At 47.5% G+C, this 20276-nt stretch overlaps 1 protein-coding gene across 1 annotated transcript in view; it reads left to right on the top strand.

The window, feature by feature from the left end:
- The window catches only part of EIF2B5 (eukaryotic translation initiation factor 2B subunit epsilon), a 45255-nt gene that overhangs the window by 21795 nt on the left and 3184 nt on the right, over positions 1–20276 (top strand). The window contains exons 5-14 of the mRNA XM_070945922.1: positions 636–716; positions 2165–2242; positions 2847–3156; positions 4545–4690; positions 6336–6474; positions 7932–8033; positions 9692–9799; positions 10024–10114; positions 11590–11713; positions 19726–19851. Coding sequence (XP_070802023.1) covers positions 636–716; positions 2165–2242; positions 2847–3156; positions 4545–4690; positions 6336–6474; positions 7932–8033; positions 9692–9799; positions 10024–10114; positions 11590–11713; positions 19726–19851 — 1305 coding nt within the window. The remainder of the gene's footprint in view (positions 1–635; positions 717–2164; positions 2243–2846; positions 3157–4544; positions 4691–6335; positions 6475–7931; positions 8034–9691; positions 9800–10023; positions 10115–11589; positions 11714–19725; positions 19852–20276) is intronic.

Genomic DNA, 20276 nt, shown 5'->3' on the forward strand with positions numbered 1-20276 from the left:
GAGCAGCTGGCTGGGGAATTCTGGGAGTTGAAGTCCACAGATCTTAAAATGGCTGACGTTGAGAGACACTGAGTTAATAGCTAAGAAAACAGTGAGCAGCTAGCTGAGGAATTCTGGGAGTTGAAGTCCACAGATCTTAAAATGGCTGACATTGGGAGACACTGAGTTAATAGCTAAGAAAACAGCGAGGTGCCGTCGCCAGTTGCTCTTCCGGTTCCATTGCACACATGCACACCGGCCAGCTGCTCTCTTCCGGGTTCCGGCACGCGCATGCCGGAACCTGGAAGAGAGCAGCTGACTGGTGCGTATGCAGCTGGCTGTTGTGCATGCGACAATGGAACCCGGGAGAGCAGCTGGCCGCCGCGTGCATGCACACTGGCCAGTTGCTCTCTTCCGGGTTGTGGCACTCCGGTGCACACGCACACACCTGTGCTCTAGTTTTGGCACTCGGTGCCGAAAAGATTAGCCGTCACCATCCTATACCATTTCAGACAAGTGGCTGTCCAGTCTCTTCTTAAAAAGTCACTTCTAGAGACCCATTTTTTCCTATCGAAATTCCCGGCTAGCGGAGAGTAGCTTTGGCAGTGAATGAATATATGTAGGTCTTCACTGTATTTTTTGTTTGTTCGTTCTAGAGTTTGTTTCAGAGCAAGGTTGAAGAAGTCCAAGTACGGAACGATTTGCTAGACTGCCATATTAGCCTCTGTTCTCCCCAGGTACGTGGCACGAAAAGCATCAGGGATCACGAGCAGACCTTGGTTATGTTCTCTCAACATGCCAACTTGCAATTTGCTTAATCATGGTTGGGTGGATGACTCCAGGACACTGCAACCCTCATAAACACATGCCAGCTGCCAAGCATCCAAATTTTGATCACATGACCAGGGGGGGATGCTGAAACGGTCATGAGTGCGAAAAACGGCCGTAAAGTCGCATTTTTCAGTGCCATTGTAACTTCGAATGGGCACTAAGTGAACTGTTCTAAATTGAGGACTACCTGTAGTGACATACATGTTCCTCTGTGCACTTCAGTCTATACAGGTAGTCCTCAACGTACGTCCACTATTGAGCCCAAAATCTTATGTTGCTGAGTGAGAAAGTCGTTAAGTGAATTTTGTCCCATTTTACGGCTTTTCTTGCCACATCTGTTAAGTGAATCATTGCAGTTCTTAAATTAGTGACGCGGTTGTTAAGTGAATCTGGCTTCCCCATTGACTATACTTGTCAGAAGGTCACAGAAGGGGATCACATGACCCCGGGACGCTGTGACCATCATAAATATGAACCACTTGCCAAACATCTGAATGTAAATCATATGACCATGGGATTGTGCTGATGGTCAAGTGTGAAAAACGGTCATAAGTCATTTTTTTCAGTGCCGATGTAACTTCAAACGGTCACTAAGCGAATTGTTGTTAAGCCGAGAACTACCTGTACTTAGGATGAGACGCATTGTGTTCTGCCCCAGCTAGGGACCCCAAAGAACACACCACGCACAAAGTCCGTTCAAACCTTAATTTACTGAATAAACCAGTCTTTTAAAACAACGGCTGTTAATTAATTGCATTAACAGCCACCAAGAATTCAAAGAATAATAACTGAAAACTTACTATGGTTGGCAGAATGCCCAGAAGCTATTTGCAGGAAGCTGATAAGATAAGACAAGACATGAAGGAGAGTGAACTAAGTTGTTCCCTGCAAATTGCTTCAGTCGGCGTTCCTCCTTAAATAGGCTAAGGGAGTGGCCAATTAGCCCCAAGCCTTACTCTCGAGGAGACCTCCTCCTGAGGAGCCACTCCTGCCTTTTGGCCGCTCTGCGTGCCCGTGCATCGAGAAGAGGCTCCTCCTCTTCGTCCTCTTCACTTAAGGGAGCTTCTGGAGGTTCTGAAGGCCCTGGCTGAATCCCCGCCTCTGGCACCACATCTTCTCCAGCCTCCTCATTGTCTGACTCGAGTGCCAGCTGCACAGGCTGCTGATGCAGCACCACACCAGCCTCTTCGCTGTCGGAATCAGCTACTAGCTGCACAGGCCGCGTACTGGCCACAACACATTGGTAGTTCTTCATGCCAAAGGTGGAGATTCCTCTTGGCGTTTTGGTCTCGTTTCAGACGGAATCATAAAATTAAAGTCGCATAAAATCAAACCTGTTTTGTTCTTCTTTTAGGTGGCCGAGCTGTTCACGGATAATTTTGATTATCAAACTCGGGATGACTTTGTCCGTGGCCTGTTGGTGAACGAAGAGGTAAATACCTAGTGGAGGCTGCTGTGGCAGAGTGGTAGTCTTGTTCCAAATCACGAAAGTCTAGGACAGTGATGACTAACCTTTTTGCCATTGCATGCCAGAAAAGGGGGCCGAGGGGGGTGTCGTGCTTTGGAAATTGGCAAACAGGCCGTTTCTGGCCTCTGGAGGGCCTCCGGGAGGGTGAGGAAGGCCGTTTTTGCCCTCCCCAAACTCCTAGAGAGGCTCTGGGGGCTGGGGACAGCAAAAAATGGACCTTCCAGTGCCACCGGAAGTTGGCAAACGGGCCATTTTGGGTCTCCGGGGTGGTGGTGGGGAAGGCCGTTTTCACCCTCCCCAGACTCCTAAAAAGGCTCTGGAGGCTGGGGACAGCAAAAAACGGGCCTTCACCACCACCACCCGAGGCCTTCCAGAGGCAGGAAATGGCCTGTTTCTCTACTTCTGGTGGGCCCAGAAGTCCCGAAAAGCAGCTGCGCGTGAATGAAAGTAATTCACAGCCGTTAAAATAAAAAAAAAAAAGGGTTTGGGACTAATTGTGTGCTTTTTAATATATCAGGAAGCCAAGGTCAGAACAGGCCTTTCCTGATAGCCCTTCTCTGTTCTTCAGGTCCTTGGGAACCAGATCCACATGTACGTCACATCAGAAGAATACGGCGCTTCCGTTTCCAATTTGTCGATGTACGAGTCGGTGTCCTCGGACATCCTGCAGCGCTGGGTCTATCCAGTCACCCCGGAAATGAACTTCATCAATGAGAAGCAGAGCTGCACTCATTCCCGCCACAATATCTACCGGGGTGCGGAAGTTAGTCTGGGCCATGAGAGCGTGCTGGAAGAGAACGTACTCGTTGGGCAAGGAACATCCGTGGGCGCGAAATGCTGCATCACCAACAGCGTCATTGGGCCCAATTGTAAAATAGGTACGTGGCGATGCCCGTAAAATAGGACCAGGTTATGGTCCCGAGGGATCCTCTGTCGAGCTTGGGGTGCAGGCACAACAGAAAACATGACGGGAAGAAGTCTTAATACGGGTGGTCCTCGGCTTACGACCACAACGGAGCCCCAAATTTCTGTCGTTTAAGCAAGGCGTTTGTTTGAGGGAGTTCCGCCCCGCGTTACGACCTTGCTTGACTTGGTCATTAAGTGAATCACTGCAGTTGTTAAGTCAGTAACCCGGTTGTTAAGTGAATCCGGCTCCTCCAATGACTTTGCTCGTCAGAAGGTCGCAAAAGCGGATCGCGTGAGCCCGGGAGACTGCGACCGTCATAAATATGAACCAAATCGGCAAGCGACTTGCTGGATTTTGATCACCTGACCGCGGGGATTTAATTAATTAAATTAACTAATTATTAATATAAATTTAATTAATTATATAAATTATTATATAATTTATAAATTTAATTAATTAAATTAAATTAAATTCAACTCCCAGAATTCCTCAGCCAGCAAAGCTTTGCTGGCTGAGGAATTCTGGGAGTTGAAGTCCACAAGCCTTAAAGTGGCCAAGGTTGGAGACCCCTGGTCTAGACAAAACTACATGCAATGTTGGGTAAACGATTGATTTAAATCCTGGTCTTCCCCATCACAAACATAAAGCGAGGCTGCCTTGAACAATTATTGCTGAGCAAGCATATTGTGCCCCATTTTACAATCTTTTTTTTTGCTGCGGTTGTTAAGCGAATCTGACGTCCCCCATTGACTTTGCTTGCTGGAAGGCAGCTGGCACGTTACAAATGATGATCAGATAAATCCAGTTTAGTGCAACTCTCATAAATACATGCCAGATGGCCAGCACCCAAATTTGGATCATGTGGCCATTGGATAGGTAGGTTTTTTTCCGTGCAGTCGTAACTTCGAACGGTCACTGAACCAATGGTTGTAAGTCGAGGACTGTCTGTAAATCATGGCTTCTGGGCTGCAAGAGTGAGCCGTGGTGGCGCAGTGGTTAGAGTGCAGTACTGCAGCTACTTTCAGCAGATCAGCGGATCAAATCTCACCAGGCTCAAGGTTGACTCAGCCTTCCATCCTTCCGAGGTGGGTAAAATGAGGACCCAGATTGTTGGGGGCAATATGCTATTTAGTATACTGTCTTTGGTGTAAGTCGCCCAGAGTCCTCGGAGAGTGGGCAGCATAGAAATATGACTAATAAAATAAAAAATAAAAGAGTTTACATAAAGTGCTAAAGAAAAAAAAAGCCACTTTATGCTGTGGGACAGTGAATAGACACAACAAACTTATCTATTGTAAGCAAACACCTGGATGAGTATGGCATAAAGCGATGATTTGTTATTTTTTGGATACCAATCAGGTAACGGTGTCCTTCTGGACCGGGCATTCCTGTGGAATGATGTCCATATAGGAGACGGTGTAAAAATCTATCAGTCCATCGTTTGTGACGAGGCAGAGGTGAAGGAAGGCGTAACGTTGAATCCTCATTGCGTCCTTACTTCCCAGGTGAGTTAGAGGAGGCACGATTTTATTATTATTTTATTTTTATTCTGATAGAGCAATGTTTCTTAACCTTGGTAAACTCTCAGATATGTGTCCCCGAGGTGCTTTTTCGAGAGGCAACTGGACTTTCTGTTTTTTCTTTGAAGACATTTCGCTTCTCATCCTAGAAGCTTCTTCAGCTCTGACTGGATGGTGGGGAACGGAAGGATTGATGCTCCTTGCAGACAGCTGGTCGTTTGTATCCTTTGGGGAGGAATATAAATCCTTCCGTTCCCCACCATCCAGTCAGAGCTGAGGAAGCTTCTTGGATGAGAAGCGAAACGTCTTCAAAGAAAAAAAGAGAAAGTCCAGTTGCTTCTTGGAAAAAGCACCTTTGTGACAACCTTGAACCTAGGTGACTGGGAATCTCCATCGATATCTAAGGTATGTGGACTTTAATGCCCAGAATGCTGGCTAAGGAATTCTGGAACTTGAAGTCAACACATCTTTGAGTTGGTTGCGAACCCTTTAACGGGGGTCAAAGATGAGAAATCAAAGCATCTTGAGACAAATCAAATGTCACTCACCGTTTGCCCTGTCCTTCTTCGGTCTGCTTCAAATGCATTGGCAGTTCAAAAAAACACTGTCCCTATTCATCTGGTGGCTGGCTGACAGTTCGTAGAAAGTCCCCGACACAACTTTGAATCCCCTCTTAAATCAGGGCGGTGTCGAGCACAGGAAATCAGGAGTCCAGGCAGTTCAAATGAATGTGTAGGTTTATTGTATGCTAAAGCTCTCCACAAGAATCTGAACTACTAACGGTCAAAAGCAAATTGGCGGTAGATAAGAGTCAAAGGAATTCAAGGTGGGCTCAACTTAGATCTCTTGTGGATTTGAAGGGACTCGAGGCTGATGACGCCTTTGACCCCTTCAGCCTGGTCCTCTCCTACAGGCAGTCTCAGAAGGTCATTGTTCTCAAGATTACAACCTCCTCCCATCCTTATCTAAACCAGGGGTGAAATGCTCCCGGTTCGGACCGGATCACCTGATCCGGTAGCGATGGAGGCAGGTGATTCGGAGAACCGGTAGCAAAAATCCCTGCCCCCCCCCCATGCCCAGCTGAGCCGCACAATCATCAGAGGCTTTTTTTTTTTACTTTTAAAAGCATTTTTTCTACAGCCGAAAAAATGCTTTTAAAAGTAAAAAAAAAAAAGCCTCTGATGATCGTGCGGCTCAGCTGGGATCGTCAGAGCCTTTTGAAAGCATTTTTTTACAACCTCTTCGCCATAGAGGTTGTAGAAAAAATGATTTTAAAAGTAAAAAAAAAATAAAAATTGGCCATGCCCACCCAGTCACATTACCACCACCACCCCACCACCACCAAGCCACGGCCACAAAACCGGTAGTAACAAATTTTAGATTTCGCCACTGATCTACACACGTATCCTTATAATGAAACACAGCACCCTGTCCTGCTGCTCAGCAAGGAAGAGATGCTCAGAATGTGAGTTGGATACAAACTTGGCCTCATAGCTGATTCTCTTGCTGCTTTGTTAGGGATCTGGGTTCCTGCCCCCCCCCCAAGCTGTGTGAATTGGGGGGCTTGATATCTGCAAGCCTTTTTTGACTTCCCGGAGGAAGTAAACTTGGAAACGTTGCTTCATTGTAGGTGGTGGTAGGCCCTAACAAGGTCTTTCCAGAAGGCACAGTCGTATCCCTGCATCCTGCAGATGAAGAAGAGTATGATGAAGATGAGTTCAGCGATGATGCGGATGTGAACAAGGAGGAGAGCAAGGTGAAGCAAAAAGGTATGGGCCCCCGGGATTTATTGGAGAGCGAGACTGTTCTCCTGTGGCTTTTCTAGGGATGCCATGATAGCAGTCTTCCAATATCTGAGGGGCTGCCCACCAAGAAGAGGGGGTCAACCTGTTCTCCAAAGTCCTGAACTCAGGACAAGAAGCAACGGATGGAAATTAATCAAGGAGAGAAGCAACCTAGAACTAAGGAGAAATTTCTTGACAGTGAGAACAATTAACCAGTGGAACAATTTGCCTCCAGATGTTAGGTCTCTTCCTATTCTGTTATTCTCTTCTGCCTTTTTCCCATAGAGTCTTCCCTTGGGAGCCTGCTAAGGATTTAAGGATAAGAATTAATAACTGCTAAGGATTAAGCAGCTGGAGAAAGAATCTGCTTTGAACGAGTAGGTGGGAAGGAGATGATGATGAAGTGGTGAAGGAAAAGTGGGCTGCAGGCTCTAACTCCCATTTGGGCACAATTGAAATCTCCTTTTCCAGCTATTTTATTTTACTTAGCTTTTGTTGCTCTTGTGGGTGCAAATATCTTCTTATTTATTTATTTATTTATTAGAATTGTGTCCTGCCTTTCGTTCAAGACCTTTAGCTGTTTTATATATAGCTCTCCTCCTACTTTTTGGCAAAAGAGAATATTTGTAGCTTGGGGTTGGTTCTTGGTGCTCTCTGAGCTTCGTGGTTTTCTTGCAGCCATTTCGTTACCAAACTAGGTAACATTGTCAGTGCTAGCTCCTATTTTTTCCCCGCAACATCAATATTGCAAGAGTATGTTAGGCAGAGGGAGAAATTTTGGGTGGTCAAGAACGGGTTTGTGGTTGGGGTCCTTGATCCTAGTCCCAGACCTGCCAGCACCAGGGAAATCAGGGGATCTAGGCAATTCAAATGCATATTGTAAGCAAAAGCTGCCTACAAGAATCTGAACTACTAACAGTCAAGGGAAATTAGCAGAAGAATAGAAAGGAATTCAAGACGGGCTGAATTTAGATCTCTTGTGGGCGCGAAGGGATTCGTGACTGATGATGCATTTGACTCCTCCTTCCCGCTCAGCCTGATCATCTACAACTCCTTTATCATCATGGTTCTCGGCTTACTAGTTCCAGATGCTGCCCCTGAAATAATTAACTCCACAACATTAGTTTGTTTATGGGGTGAAGATAGAAATATAATGTCTAGTTCATTATATATGATTTCTGTCACTTGCTCCTAAACCAGGGATCAGCAACCTGCGGCTCTGGAGCCACATGTGGCTCTTTCACCCCTCTGCTACAGCTCTCTGTCACTCAAAATATGAGAGCATCAGGGACCTCTCATTTCAGCCTTGAGCTACAAATATTCTCCTTTGAGGTAGAATTTTTTTGGGGACTGCTGTCAACACACCCGTTTCTTTTGTTTAGTTGGGCCCTTTTTCCCCAAGTAATGATAATCAAGCCAATGTTACTACTTTTCTACTTCAGGCTACAACACCGAAGAGGTTGGCTTACAGGGCAGAGGTTACCTTTGGAAAGCAGCCGAGGAAAACGATGCAAACCAGGAGGAACAAAGGCAAAGCCTTTGGGGTAAGCAAAATGGAGCATAGAGAAAAATAGAATTCAGAATGCCATGACCAGCATGGAATGGCGTGATGTCCAGTGGTGGGTTTCAACATTTTTTTACTACTGGTTCTGTGGGTATGGCTTGGTGGGTGTGGCTTGGTGGGCGTGGCAGGGGAAGGTTACTGCAAAATCCCCATTTCAGCTGGGATTTGGGAGGCAAAGAATAGATGGGGGCGGGGCCAGTCAGAGGTGGTATTTTCCGGTTCTCCGAACTACTCAAAATTTCCACTACCGGTTCTCCAGAACTGGTCAGAACCTGCTGAAACCCACCTCTGGTGTTGTCCCATAGCCCTCTGCAATTCTTGAAAGCGACGAGAATTGACAAGAAAAATGGTGCAGCAGCAGGAATGGGAGAACTTGCCACAGTCAACTCGCTGCGGCCAACTCGCCGCGGCCAAGTTGCTGCAAGACAACTCGTTGCGGGACAATTTAACAGTTCTATTTTATTATTTAAAATAAATAAAAAATTATTTTAATTTTTGCCCTTCACATTTCATGCTGTCTCTCCTTTTGCATTCTTTCTTTAATGATTCTATTCCACCATTTCTTTGATATTAGTGTAACTCTTGTCCCTCAAGGGACTTGTTCTGTGGCGAGCTGGCTGTGGCAAGTTGGCCGTGGCAGGTTGGTCATGGTGAGCTGGCTGTGCCGAATTTTCATAGACCTGCAGCAGCAGCCTTTAGAGCAGGGTCTTCATCCTTGGCAAATTTAAGCCTGGCGGACTTCAACTCCCAGAATTCCCCAGCCAGCATGGCTAGCTGAGGAATTCTGGGAGTTGAAGTCCACAAGTTTTAAAGTTGCCAACTTTGGAGACCCCCTAGCCCAGTGATGACTAATCTTTTTGCCATTGCGTGCCAGGAGTGGGGGGGGGGCACCTGCGCACATGCCCACATCAATAATTCTATTTGCCCCCCTCCTGCGCATGCGCGCAGAACCCCCCCCCCCCGCTCCTGGCCCAGTAGGCCCGTTTTTCTCTCACCAGGCTCCAGAGCCTTTCTAGGAGTCTGAGGAGGGCAAAAACGCCCTTCCCCACCCCCCTGGAGGCCCTCCGGAGGCCAGAAACAGCCCATTCGCCAACTTCCTAGAAAGGCTCTGGAGCCTGGGGACAGCAAAAAATGGGCCTTCCGGTCCCACCGGAAGTTGGCAAATGGGCTGTTTCCGGCCTCTGGAGAGCCTCCGGGGGGTGGGGGGGGTGGGGACGCCATTTTCACCCTCCCCGGACTTCTAGAAAGTCTGGAGCCTGGGGATAGCAAAAAATGGGCCTTCCCCACCATTCCCCGAGGCCTTCCGGAGGCAGGAAACAGCCTGTTTCCCTACTTCTGGTGGGCCCAAAAGACCTGAAAATCAGCTGGCCGGCACGCACGTACGTGCCAGAGCTGAGCTCGCGTGCCCACCAATATGGCTACACGTGCCACAGGTTCGCCATCACAGCCCTAGCCTCTAGGGACAAAAGAGCCATTCAAGATCCAGTTTTGTAAGAACGACAATAGCAGAAAGAGGTTGATCCAAATATAATCCTTGATGTGGAAATACTGGAGAGAAACATGAACTTGTGAGAAAGGAAAGGGTGCTGAAGCGAAATCAGAGAACTCGAGAAGATTTCTTTCCGCCATCTTAACTAGGCCTCACCGTAAAGACCGAAGAAGAAAGTGAGTCTGAAAGTGATATGAGCTTTGGGTCTGAGCAGATGGACAGCCGGACAGCTTCCCCTCAGATGGACGACATCAAAGGTAATCTCATTTCTCTCTTTTGTGGCAGGAAGTTGACTCTCAATGCACCTTCCTGCATGACACTAAAGGAGAAACTGAATTGAGTATGGAGAAGAAGAAGAAGAAGAAGAAGAAGAAGAAGAAGAAAGCTTTCTAGATTTCAGAATTGAAGCCAAAAGTTGCTTTTATCAGCTCTTCATCCACCTGAGTACTCAACTCTGTTTCTAATCTGCTCTTGATTTCAGTTTTCCAGAATGAGGTATTGGGGACTTTGCAGAGAGGCGAAGAAGAAAAAATATCTTGTGACAACCTGGTTCTGGAGATCAACTCTCTCAAGTAAGACATTGGTCAGGTTTTTCGTGACTTTAGGGGAGAAAGTGGTGCTGTCCAGAGACAGGCATGTTCCAAGACCTGGTGAGCAGAGATGTAGGTGGCCAATCTCCCACTTCGTGGACACCAGCATGTGGTTTATTATTTAAATTTAGACTGGGATATTAGTGAATAAATGACAATGAAATTTTGTTCTGGACCTGCATTTCTTTAGTCAGTTTAAATGTTTGGTCCTGTTCTTCTCTGTATATAACTTTTATTGTTTTATTAATGTATAACAGAGGTCTTCAAACTTGGAAGTCCACAAGTCTTAAAGCTACCAAGTTTGAAGGCCTCTGATGTATAAAATACAAAGAAAAATTAAAAAAAGGAAATTAAGGGAAGAAAAAGGAAAATATGAGGTAGAAGGAAAGAAAGAAAAAGGTGTTAACCTCCGACTTTTTTTAGCACAGTACAAGATAACAACATTACAACCTCAACTTTTTTTTTTTTTTTTTTTTTTTACTTTTTACACATTAGTATATAACTGGCCATTTCTCTAACAACACATCTGTCTAATCGGCAGAACCCAAGTCAAAGTTTCAATTGATTTTTCCCATAACAAGCCCACAATCCAGAAGCGATATCCAAATAGAAACACACAAATACGATTGTTATTTGAATAGAACAATCGACTTAACCGTGACCACTTCATCTTCCTTGCGGTTGAAATCGTGGGTATTTCTGTTTCGTCCCGCTCTTGTATCGGTGCTCCTTTGGAGGCCGTTGTTTTTCCCCAGCTACGGACCCCAAAGAACGCAGCACACACAAAGTCTGTACAAACCTTAGTTTACTAAATTAAATAAGGGTTTTTTTTCCAAACAAAGGCTGTTAATTAACTTTCTTAACAGCCTACAAAAATCCAAAGAATAAATAATCTTAATCTTACTATGATTGGCAGAAAGCCCAGAAGCAATTTGCAAAGAACAAAGATCAAGGCACGAAGGAGAGTGAACAAGTTGTTCCCTGCAAATTGCTTCAGTCGGCGTTCCTCCTTAAATAGGCTAAGGGAGTGGCCAATTAGCCCCAAGCCTTACTCTCGAGGAGACCTCCTCCTGAGGAGCCACTCCTGCCTTTTGGCAGCTCTGCGTGCCCGTGCATCGAGAAGAGGCTCCTCCTCTTCATCCTCTTCACCCATGGAAGCTTCTGGAGGTTCTGAAGGCCCTGGCTGAATCCCCGCCTCTGGCACCACATCTTCTCCAGCCTCCTCACTGTCCGACTTGAGTGCCAGCTGCATAAGCTGCTGGCGCAGCACCACACCAGCCTCCTCGCTATCCGAATCAGCCACCAGCTGCACAGGCCATGTACGGGCCACAACAACCGTTCATGTTCAGCAGCGTCAGAAAAGCCGTACAGCGTCTTAAGACAGATGAAACGAAGTATGGTTGGCATGATCTGTAAATAACAAGGACGACTGATAACGTTTCTCCTTCCCTTTGCAGATACGCCTATAACATTGGCCTGAAAGAAGTGATGGCGGTACTCAGCAAAGTTGTGTTGGAATACCCTCTACAGCAGATGAACGCGGAAAAGGATCCTCAACATTACTGCACCCTGGTAGTCCCTGTGAGCATCCATCTTCCCTTGGTTTAGTCTGCCTTTAAATTCCTTGAAGGTTTCTTCTGCCCAGAGTCAGGAATTGGTTGTTTCAGACAGGCAGGTCAGCTGAAAGCTGGAAGATGCACTGCTAAGGTGCCAAGGAGTCTCGTTGTTGTGACTCCGACCCCCGAGCCTGTCCTAACAGGGAGAGGACTCAGAAGGTGAAGGAGAGGATTTGGCAAGGCCTCCCTCTCAGGACCCTCCTCTCTGGCAATTTTTATTTATTTTATTTATTTTATTTTATTTTGAATTTGTATACCGCCCTTCTCCCTGAGGACTCAGGGCGGTGAACAGCCAAGTAAAAACATCAAGTACAAATATTAAAATACAGTTAAAATATACATATATAAATTTGGCCCCATTAATTAAAAACAATAAACAAAACACTTAAAAACACTTAAAAAATTAGGCCAGCCCGGCTTGCTGAAAAAGGAAGGTTTTAAGGGCACGGCGGAAGGCACCGAGGTCTTGGATTCTCCTTATCTCTGGAGGCAATTGATTCCAGAGGGTAGGTGCCCCCACAGAGAAGGCCCTCCCCCTGGGGGTCACCAGCCTGCACTGTTTGGCTGATGGCACCCCGAGGAGGCCCTCTCTGTGGGAGCGCACGGGTCGATGGGAGATTGTCGGTGGCAGCAGGCGGTCTCGAAGATAGCTAGGCCCTATGCCATGGAGCGCTTTAAAGGTGATAACCAACACCTTGAAGCGCACCCGGAAGACCACCGGGAGCCAGTGCAGCTCGCGCAGGAGCGGTGTTACATGGGAGCGCCAGGCTGCTCCCGTCACTACCCGCGCTGCTGCATTCTGGACCAGTTGGAGCCTCCGGGTGCTCCTCAAGGGGAGCCCCATGTAGAGAGCGTTGCAGTAGTCAAGGCGAGAGGTGACGAGGGCATGAGTGACTGTGCACAGGGAATCCCGATCAAGAAAGGGCCGCAACTGGCGGATCAGGCGAACCTGACAAAAGGTCCCCCTGGTTACAGCCGTCAGATGTTCCTCCAAGGACAGCTGCCTATCCAGGAGGACTCCCAGATTGCGAGCCCTCTCTGTGGGGGCCAACGACTCGCCCCCAATAGTCAGTGATGGAGTCAACTGACTATATCGGGATGCCGGGAGCCACAGCCACTCAGTCTTGGAAGGGTTGAGCCTGAGCCTGTTCCTCCCCATCCAGATCCGCACAGCCTCCAGGCACTGGGACATCACTTCAAGGGCATCGTTGGGGTGGCCTGGGGTGGAGATGTACAGCTGGGTGTCATCAGCGTACTGGTGGTATCTCACCCCAAAGCCACGGATGATCTCGCCCAGCGGCTTCACATAAATGTTGAACAGGAGGGGCGAGAGGACCGACCCCTGAGGCACTCCACATATAAGAGGCCTTGAGGTCGACCTCTGCCCACCTGCCAACACGAACTGCGACCGGTCGGAGAGAAAGGAGGAGAACCACCGTAATATGGTGCCCCCCATCCCCAACTCTTCCAGCCGGTGCAGCATGATACCATGGTCGATGGTATCAAAAGCCGCTGAGAGGTCTAACAGGACCAGAACAGAGGAACAACCCCTGTCCCGAGCCCTCCAGAGATCATCAACCAACGCGACCAATGCCGTTTCCGTGCTGTGTCCAGGCCTGAAGCCCGACTGGAACGGATCTAGATAGGATGTTTCCTCCAAGAATTGTGGAAACTGTCGCGCGACCACACTCTCAACAACCTTCGCCAGGAAGCGAAGGTTGGAGACAGGACGATAGTTGGCCAATATTGCCGGATCCAGGGACGGCTTCTTGAGGAGAGGCCTCACCACCGCTTCTTTCAAGGCGGCGGGGAAGTGACCCTCACTCAACGAAGCGTTGATAACACCCTGGAGCCAGCCTCGTGTAACCTCCCGGGAGGCCAGTACCAACCAGGAGGGACACGGGTCCAGTAAACATGTGGCCGCACTAAGTCTCCCCAAAATCCTGTCCACATCATCCGGAGTCACAGCATCAAACTCCTCCCAGGTAACATTCTCAAGACTATTCCTCGTCACCCTGCCCTGATCTACCCAGTCAGAGTCCAAATCCCCCCGGATCTGAGCGATTTTGTCATACAGGTATTGTCCGAAATCCTCCGCCCTGCCTTCCAAGGGATCCTCCCGCGCTCCCGGATGGAGCAGGGAGCGGGTTACCCTGAACAGGGCGGCCGGACGATTCCCTGATGACGCAATAGAGGCGGAAAAGTAGTTAAACTTTGCCGTCTTTATCGCCACTAGGTAGGTCTTAATATGCGACCTTACCAGTGTTCGGTCAGATTCAGCGAGACTGGCCCTCCAACCACTCTCTAGGCGTCTTTTCCGGCGTTTCATCTCCCTCAGCTCCTCGGTGAACCAAGGAGCCGCGAGGGATCGACACCGGGTCAGAGGCCGCAAAGGCACGACTCGATCCAAGGCCCCACCAGCCGCCCGATCCCAGGCAGCTACCAGGTCCTCAGCCGAGTCGTGTGCCAGATCTTCAGGAATTGGCCCAAGCTCCGTCTGGAACCTATCAGGATCCATCAGGCGCCTGGGGCGGATCCATCTAATTGGGTCCGCCTCCTTGCGGCGGGGTGTAGCGGTTCGAAGGTCCAGACGAAGGAGTGAGTGATCTGACCATGACAAGGGTTTCATGTCTATATCCCCTATAATAAGACCACTCAACCACTGGCCAGAGACAAAAATCAGGTCCAGTGTGTGTCCCCCCCTGTGAGTGGGGCCATGAACTAACTGGGTCAGGTCCATGGCCGTCATGGAAGCCATGAACTCCCGAGCCATCTCTGACGTTTCACCAACGGACGGCAGATTGAAATCACCCATGACCATAAGCCTGGGTGTATCAACTGCCACCGTGGCTATCACGTCGAGTAGCTCGGGCAGGGCCGTTGCCACGCGGCAGGGAGCCAGGTACGTAAGCAACAAGCCCATCTGAACCCCATGACCCCATCTCACAAAGAGGGACTCACACCCGGCAATCTGTGGCACAGTGGTCTCCCTCGGACCCAGACCTTCGTTAATAATAACCGCCACCCCCCCCGCCCCTCCCCTGGGCCCTCGGCTGATGGAATGCTCTGAAGCCTGGTGGACACATCTCAACCAGAGGGACCCCTCCCTCCGGGCCCAACCAGGTCTCCGTAATACCCGCCAGGTCCGCTCCCTCCTCTTGAATAAGATCGTAAATGAGGGGGCCCTTATTTACCACGGACCTGGCGTTGCACAGCATCAGCCGGAGGCCCAGGTCCTGAGTATCTGAGCCACCTAGTATCCGAGGGGAGCCTTGAGGACCGGGGCGTGCAATCGCTCTCAAATAGCGAGTGCGCACCCCCGGCACAGGATAAGGTCCTCTGCTCCCGCCATATCTGCCCCTCCCATTCACCGTGCTGATGACATCCCCAATCCCTCGTCCTGCGCCCTCCAGCCCGTTACCCTGTGCCAGGCTGGGCCCTGACCTAGGTGGATTACCCCCCCCATCCCCTTTGGTCGCCCTCCCAGTTCCCCTTAAAAAATTATTAAAAACCCTAATTAAAAAACCCCTCAATCCCCGCTTTAAAACATGCCACCTCTCGGGGCTCCAAAGCCCGTCCTTAAGGTAGGCCTTTGATAGAGTGGAAGGCCATCGCCGCGAGAGGGGGGCATCTCGCAGCGCAAGCAAATCTGCCGAGGTATAAGCCATACAAGTATGATGAGATGGAAAAGGGGAACCTTGGATGTCAGCGAAATTTAAAGATAGTCATTGAGGTGAGAGATGGCAAAAGATGGCAAAAGAGGCTGGCCAGGATGAAGCTGGGGCCCCCTCACTCTCTCACAGTGATGGGGCGACCAGATCAGATGGTTGCAGTGCAGGCGGATGGCCACAGCCGTTCTCTCACCGCGGCTGGATGTAAAAGGCCAACAATAGTCACTTTCTCCCTGCAGATGGAGCAGCAGTCCTTGACCTGGACTCTCAGCTTCTCCCTCCAGCCTGCAATCTCTCCTCCCCCGAGCCAAGGCCTAAAGGTGGAAATCGGGCGGCAGGAATAAACTAGCCAGCAGCAGAAGGAGATAGAGAACAAACATAAAAATCCAGGAGGGTGATAATAAAGTCCCAGAGTCAGTAGTGATGGAAAAATGGGCCGACCTAATAGAGAGTCCAGGTAGCAACGGGGGGGAGGCCATTTTCATAGGGGGGGGCGAATCCAAGGGGGAAACCAGATGGTAATTGGAATCCCCCTCTATCACTCCCCAACTCCCTTCGATGTTCCGGGCCAAATCCCCCCAATAGTCCTGCCAATTTTCTCCGAGCAAATTCTGCCACGATCTTCCCAGGTCTCGGTCCATGTAGGGGGTTTTCAGGCGCAGCTGACCGCTGGGCCATACACCCCGGGCCTCAAATCTGGGCTAAATAACTGTTTGAAGCGGCCAACAGGCCTCCGAGCCTCCGGGTGCGGGTCCATCGCCTTCCCGCACCCCCCCTCCCCCGGCAGCCCAGCTTTTTTTTCGGCCGTCAAATCGAAGGGAGGCTTGGGTCGCTATAGATGATTCCCTCGGCTCCCTCAGTTCTCCATCCGGCTCAGTTAGACTCCCCAGACCACCTTAACTCCTTCACCTCCTACAGTCAGTCCGTAGGATGAAATGCCCGATCTCCGGGGCTCCGCAGCTGTGGAGTCATCGTGGAGGCCGCCGCCGCCGCCGCCCTCCTTACAGCGCTCCGATTACATCTCCTCGCTGTAGCTCTGCCATCCCAGGGCCAATCCCGATAAGGGATGGCACATCTGAACCGTCAGACCATCGGCATGCTGAACGTGGGGCTCAAGATCACTAAAACAGCCTCCGACATTTCCAAAGTTCTCCTTTTCCCCATCAACCTCAACAGCGAGCCCCTCGGAGGTCCGCCATCTTACACATGCGCAGGGATCACCTCAGGTTTCCTCCGAAGGCCAAGAGATATGCCAGGAGCAAGGCACTTCGGAGCAGCCGCAGATAGAGAGCGAGGGGGATGAGTTTTGGCTGGATCCCAGACAGTGTCGGAAGGATAAGCGCGCGCAGCAGAGAAAGAGGCGTGGGCGGGCCAGAGATTGAGCTCAGTCACTGGACCACACCCCACATGGGATAAAAGGGTGTTTGTCGGCTATTCAGGCCTTGTGACGGACAAATTGAAAAGCTCGGAAGTCATATCGTGTTTCTAGAACCCTGTTAGAATCTCTTTTTGGATTTCTTCGGACTGGACTTTGACAATTCTTTGCTTTGTGGAATTAATTTGGTATATCGGACTGAGGAGAAAAAAAACCTCCCTTAGTGAGTAAAATCTCTTGGCAGGCAGTTCATGGGTCGCTGCCAAGACTGTTATCTTAAAGGAATTCCTGACTGTTTGATTCATTAACTCCTGGCTGTCTGTTTGTGTGTGTGCGTGCGACCGGGACAGAACTCTTGTCAGGGCTTTCTTCATGAATGTCGAAAGTCTGTGGTAATTCTCGGACATCGAGGTCATGGTTGTCCCAAAGGTGCTTTTCTCCCCCCAAGAGGCAGCTGGATTTTCTTTATCTTTGAAGATGTTTCGCTTCTCACCCAAGAAGCTTCTTCAGCTCTGTATGTCTCTGTATGTCTTCAAAGGAAAACCAGAAAGTCCAGTTGCCTCTTGAAAAAAAAAAAGCACCTTTGGGAAGAGATACAAAGGTGCTTCTGTTTAACCCCTGTGCAAATTTCCTTAAAACAGGAAGAGCAGAAAGAGCATCATCCAATTTCGCCTTGTCAACGGAGGTGTTTCCTGCCCACTGGCGGGAAGCAAGGATTGGTTCCGTTATGACTTTTACGCTCAATGCCAATTCTCCTCCCATCCCACGGAAGAGCCACGGTGGCGCAGTGGTTAGAGTGCAGTACTGCAGGCTACTTCTGCCTGCCTGCCGTCTGCCTGCAGTTTAGCAGTTTAGAAGACGTTTCGCTACTCCTCCAAGAAGCTTCTTCAGCTCTGACAGGATAGTGGGGAATGGAAGGGTTTACATTCCTTGCAGACATGCTGGTCATTTGCATCCTTTTAGAGCAGGGATGTCAAACTCGATTTCATTGAGGGCCACATCAGGGTTGTGTTTGACCTCAGGGGGGGCGAGTGGGCATGGCCAGGGAGGGCGTGGCCAGCTCGACATCACTTGTGTCAGGGGCGCCTGTGGTGGCCCCAGGGTGGATAAAAATCAATGATTTTTTTTAAAAAATCAAAAAAAAATCAGATTTTTTTGATTTAAATCGGATTTTTTTATTTAAATCAGATTTTTTTGATTTTTATTGAATTTATTTTAATAAAAAACTTTTGGGGTAAAAATCCTGCGATGATACCTTTGGTATCATCAAACGTTCACATCTGCCGGTCCCAGGTTCTCAGAAAAGAAGTCGATGGGCAGACAAAAATGCCAAAAATTGTCTGGCTGATTGTGAAATAGGTGAAAACAAAAGTAAAACGAAAAGAAAACAAAAACGAAATATTCAAAGGACCCCTATGCCGTTTTTTGTTTTCTGTTTCTATCCATCTGTTTGTTTAAGAAATAACTTCACACCTCCCAAAGGGTGGCTGAAATACACCCTTAGAGGGGAAGAGATTCTTAAGGTTTGTGAAAATCGGGCTGGCCTCCTAAGGCCAACTAAGTTGTAATTTGAGGAGACCACAAGTGGCCCGTATTCAAAAGAGAACTAAGGTTTTGATAAAAAATTTGCAAAAAAAAAAAAGAAAAATATTTCTTTTTCTGATTTCTTTCTCACTACATCTTCTTTATGTTCCTTTGCTTCTCTTCTAATATTTCAATCGTTTATTTTTTATCTTGTTGCAAATTTCTTCATTAAAATCATTTCCTTTTAAAATCACAGAACAATATTAATTTCATTGCTTTATAAAAAGCAGTATATTATATCTTGTTGTCATGCAATGAATATTCTTTGTGAGTTGTGGGGAGCTTTATCACCGGAGGTTTTTAAGAAGAGACGGGACAGCCACTTGTCTGAAATGGTGTAAAATTTCCTAGAAGACCTCCAAGGTCCATTCCATTCCATTCCATTCCATTCCATTCCATTCCATTCCTATTCTATTCTATTCTATTCTATTCTATTCCATTCCATTCCATTCCATTCCATTCCATTCCATTCCATTCCAATATCTATTCTATTCTATTCTATTCTATTCCATTCCATTCCATTCCATTCCATTCCATTCCATTCCATTCCAATATCTATTCTATTCTATTCTATTCCATTCCATTCCATTCCATTCCATTCCATTCCATTCCAATATCTATTCTATTCTATTCTATTCCATTCTATTCTATTCCATTCCATTCCATTCCAATATCTATTCTATTCTATTCTATTCTATTCTATTCTATTCTATTCTATTCCATTCCATTCCATTCCATTCCATTCCATTCCATTCCATTCCATTCCATTCCAATATCTATTCTATTCTATTCTATTCCATTCTATTCTATTCCATTCCATTCCATTCCATTCCAATATCTATTCTATTCTATTCTATTCTATTCTATTCTATTCTATTCTATTCTATTCTATTCTATTCTATTCTATTCCATTCCATTCCATTCCATTCCATTCCAATATCTATTCTATTCTATTCTATTCTATTCTATTCTATTCTATTCTATTCTATTCTATTCTATTCCATTCCATTCCATTCCATTCCATTCCATTCCAATCCAATATGTATTCCATTCTATTCTATTCCATTCCATTCCATTCCAATATCTATTCTATTCTATTCTATTCTATTCTATTCTATTCTATTCTATTCTATTCTATTCTATTCTATTCCATTCCATTCCATTCCATTCCATTCCATTCCAATATCTATTCTATTCTATTCTATTCTATTCTATTCTATTCTATTCTATTCTATTCTATTCTATTATTCTATTCTATTCTATTCTATTCTGAATTCTTCTATATATTTATTTATTTAAGGCCCACCCTTTTTAGCATTCAACTTTCTTTGCTCCCCTTTCTCCCAGTTGCTGAAGACTTGGGCTCCGCTCTTCAAGAACTACGTCAAGCGAGCGTCAGATCACTTGGATTCTTTGCATGCCATCGAAGAGTTCTTCTTGGAACATGAGAAGCTGATCATGGTTCTGGCCAAAGTAAGTCTCCGGTGGGTGTTGACAGACTAGCTGGAGTTGATCCCGGGCTGAATAATGAATGACCTGTTGGTTGAACTGGATTTCCTTCTGTCCCTTAAATCCATGGGAAGGTCCCATGTTCCTCTCACCAAGGTTGGGTGAAGGACTTGCTTGGCTAATCCCTGAAAGATTCCCAATTGCTTGGCCGGATATTGAGTTCACCCAGTTAAGCTATCACCTCCGCTCTACCTTGCTTGTTGAAAATGAATACAGGTAGTCCTCGAATTACGACCATAATTGAGCCCAAAATTTCAAGTGAATTTTGGTCAAGTGAGTTTTGGCCCCTTGGACAACCTTTCTTGCCACAGTCGTTAAGTGAATCACTGAAGTTGTTAAATGAGTAATGTGGTGGTTAAGTGAATCTGGCTTCCCCGTTGACTTTGCTT

The sequence above is a fragment of the Pituophis catenifer genome, unplaced genomic scaffold, assembly GCF_029215685.1.
Source record: "Pituophis catenifer annectens isolate HBS135680 unplaced genomic scaffold, rPitCat1.0.hap2 SCAF_6, whole genome shotgun sequence".
NCBI classification, from domain to species: Eukaryota; Metazoa; Chordata; class Lepidosauria; order Squamata; family Colubridae; genus Pituophis; species Pituophis catenifer.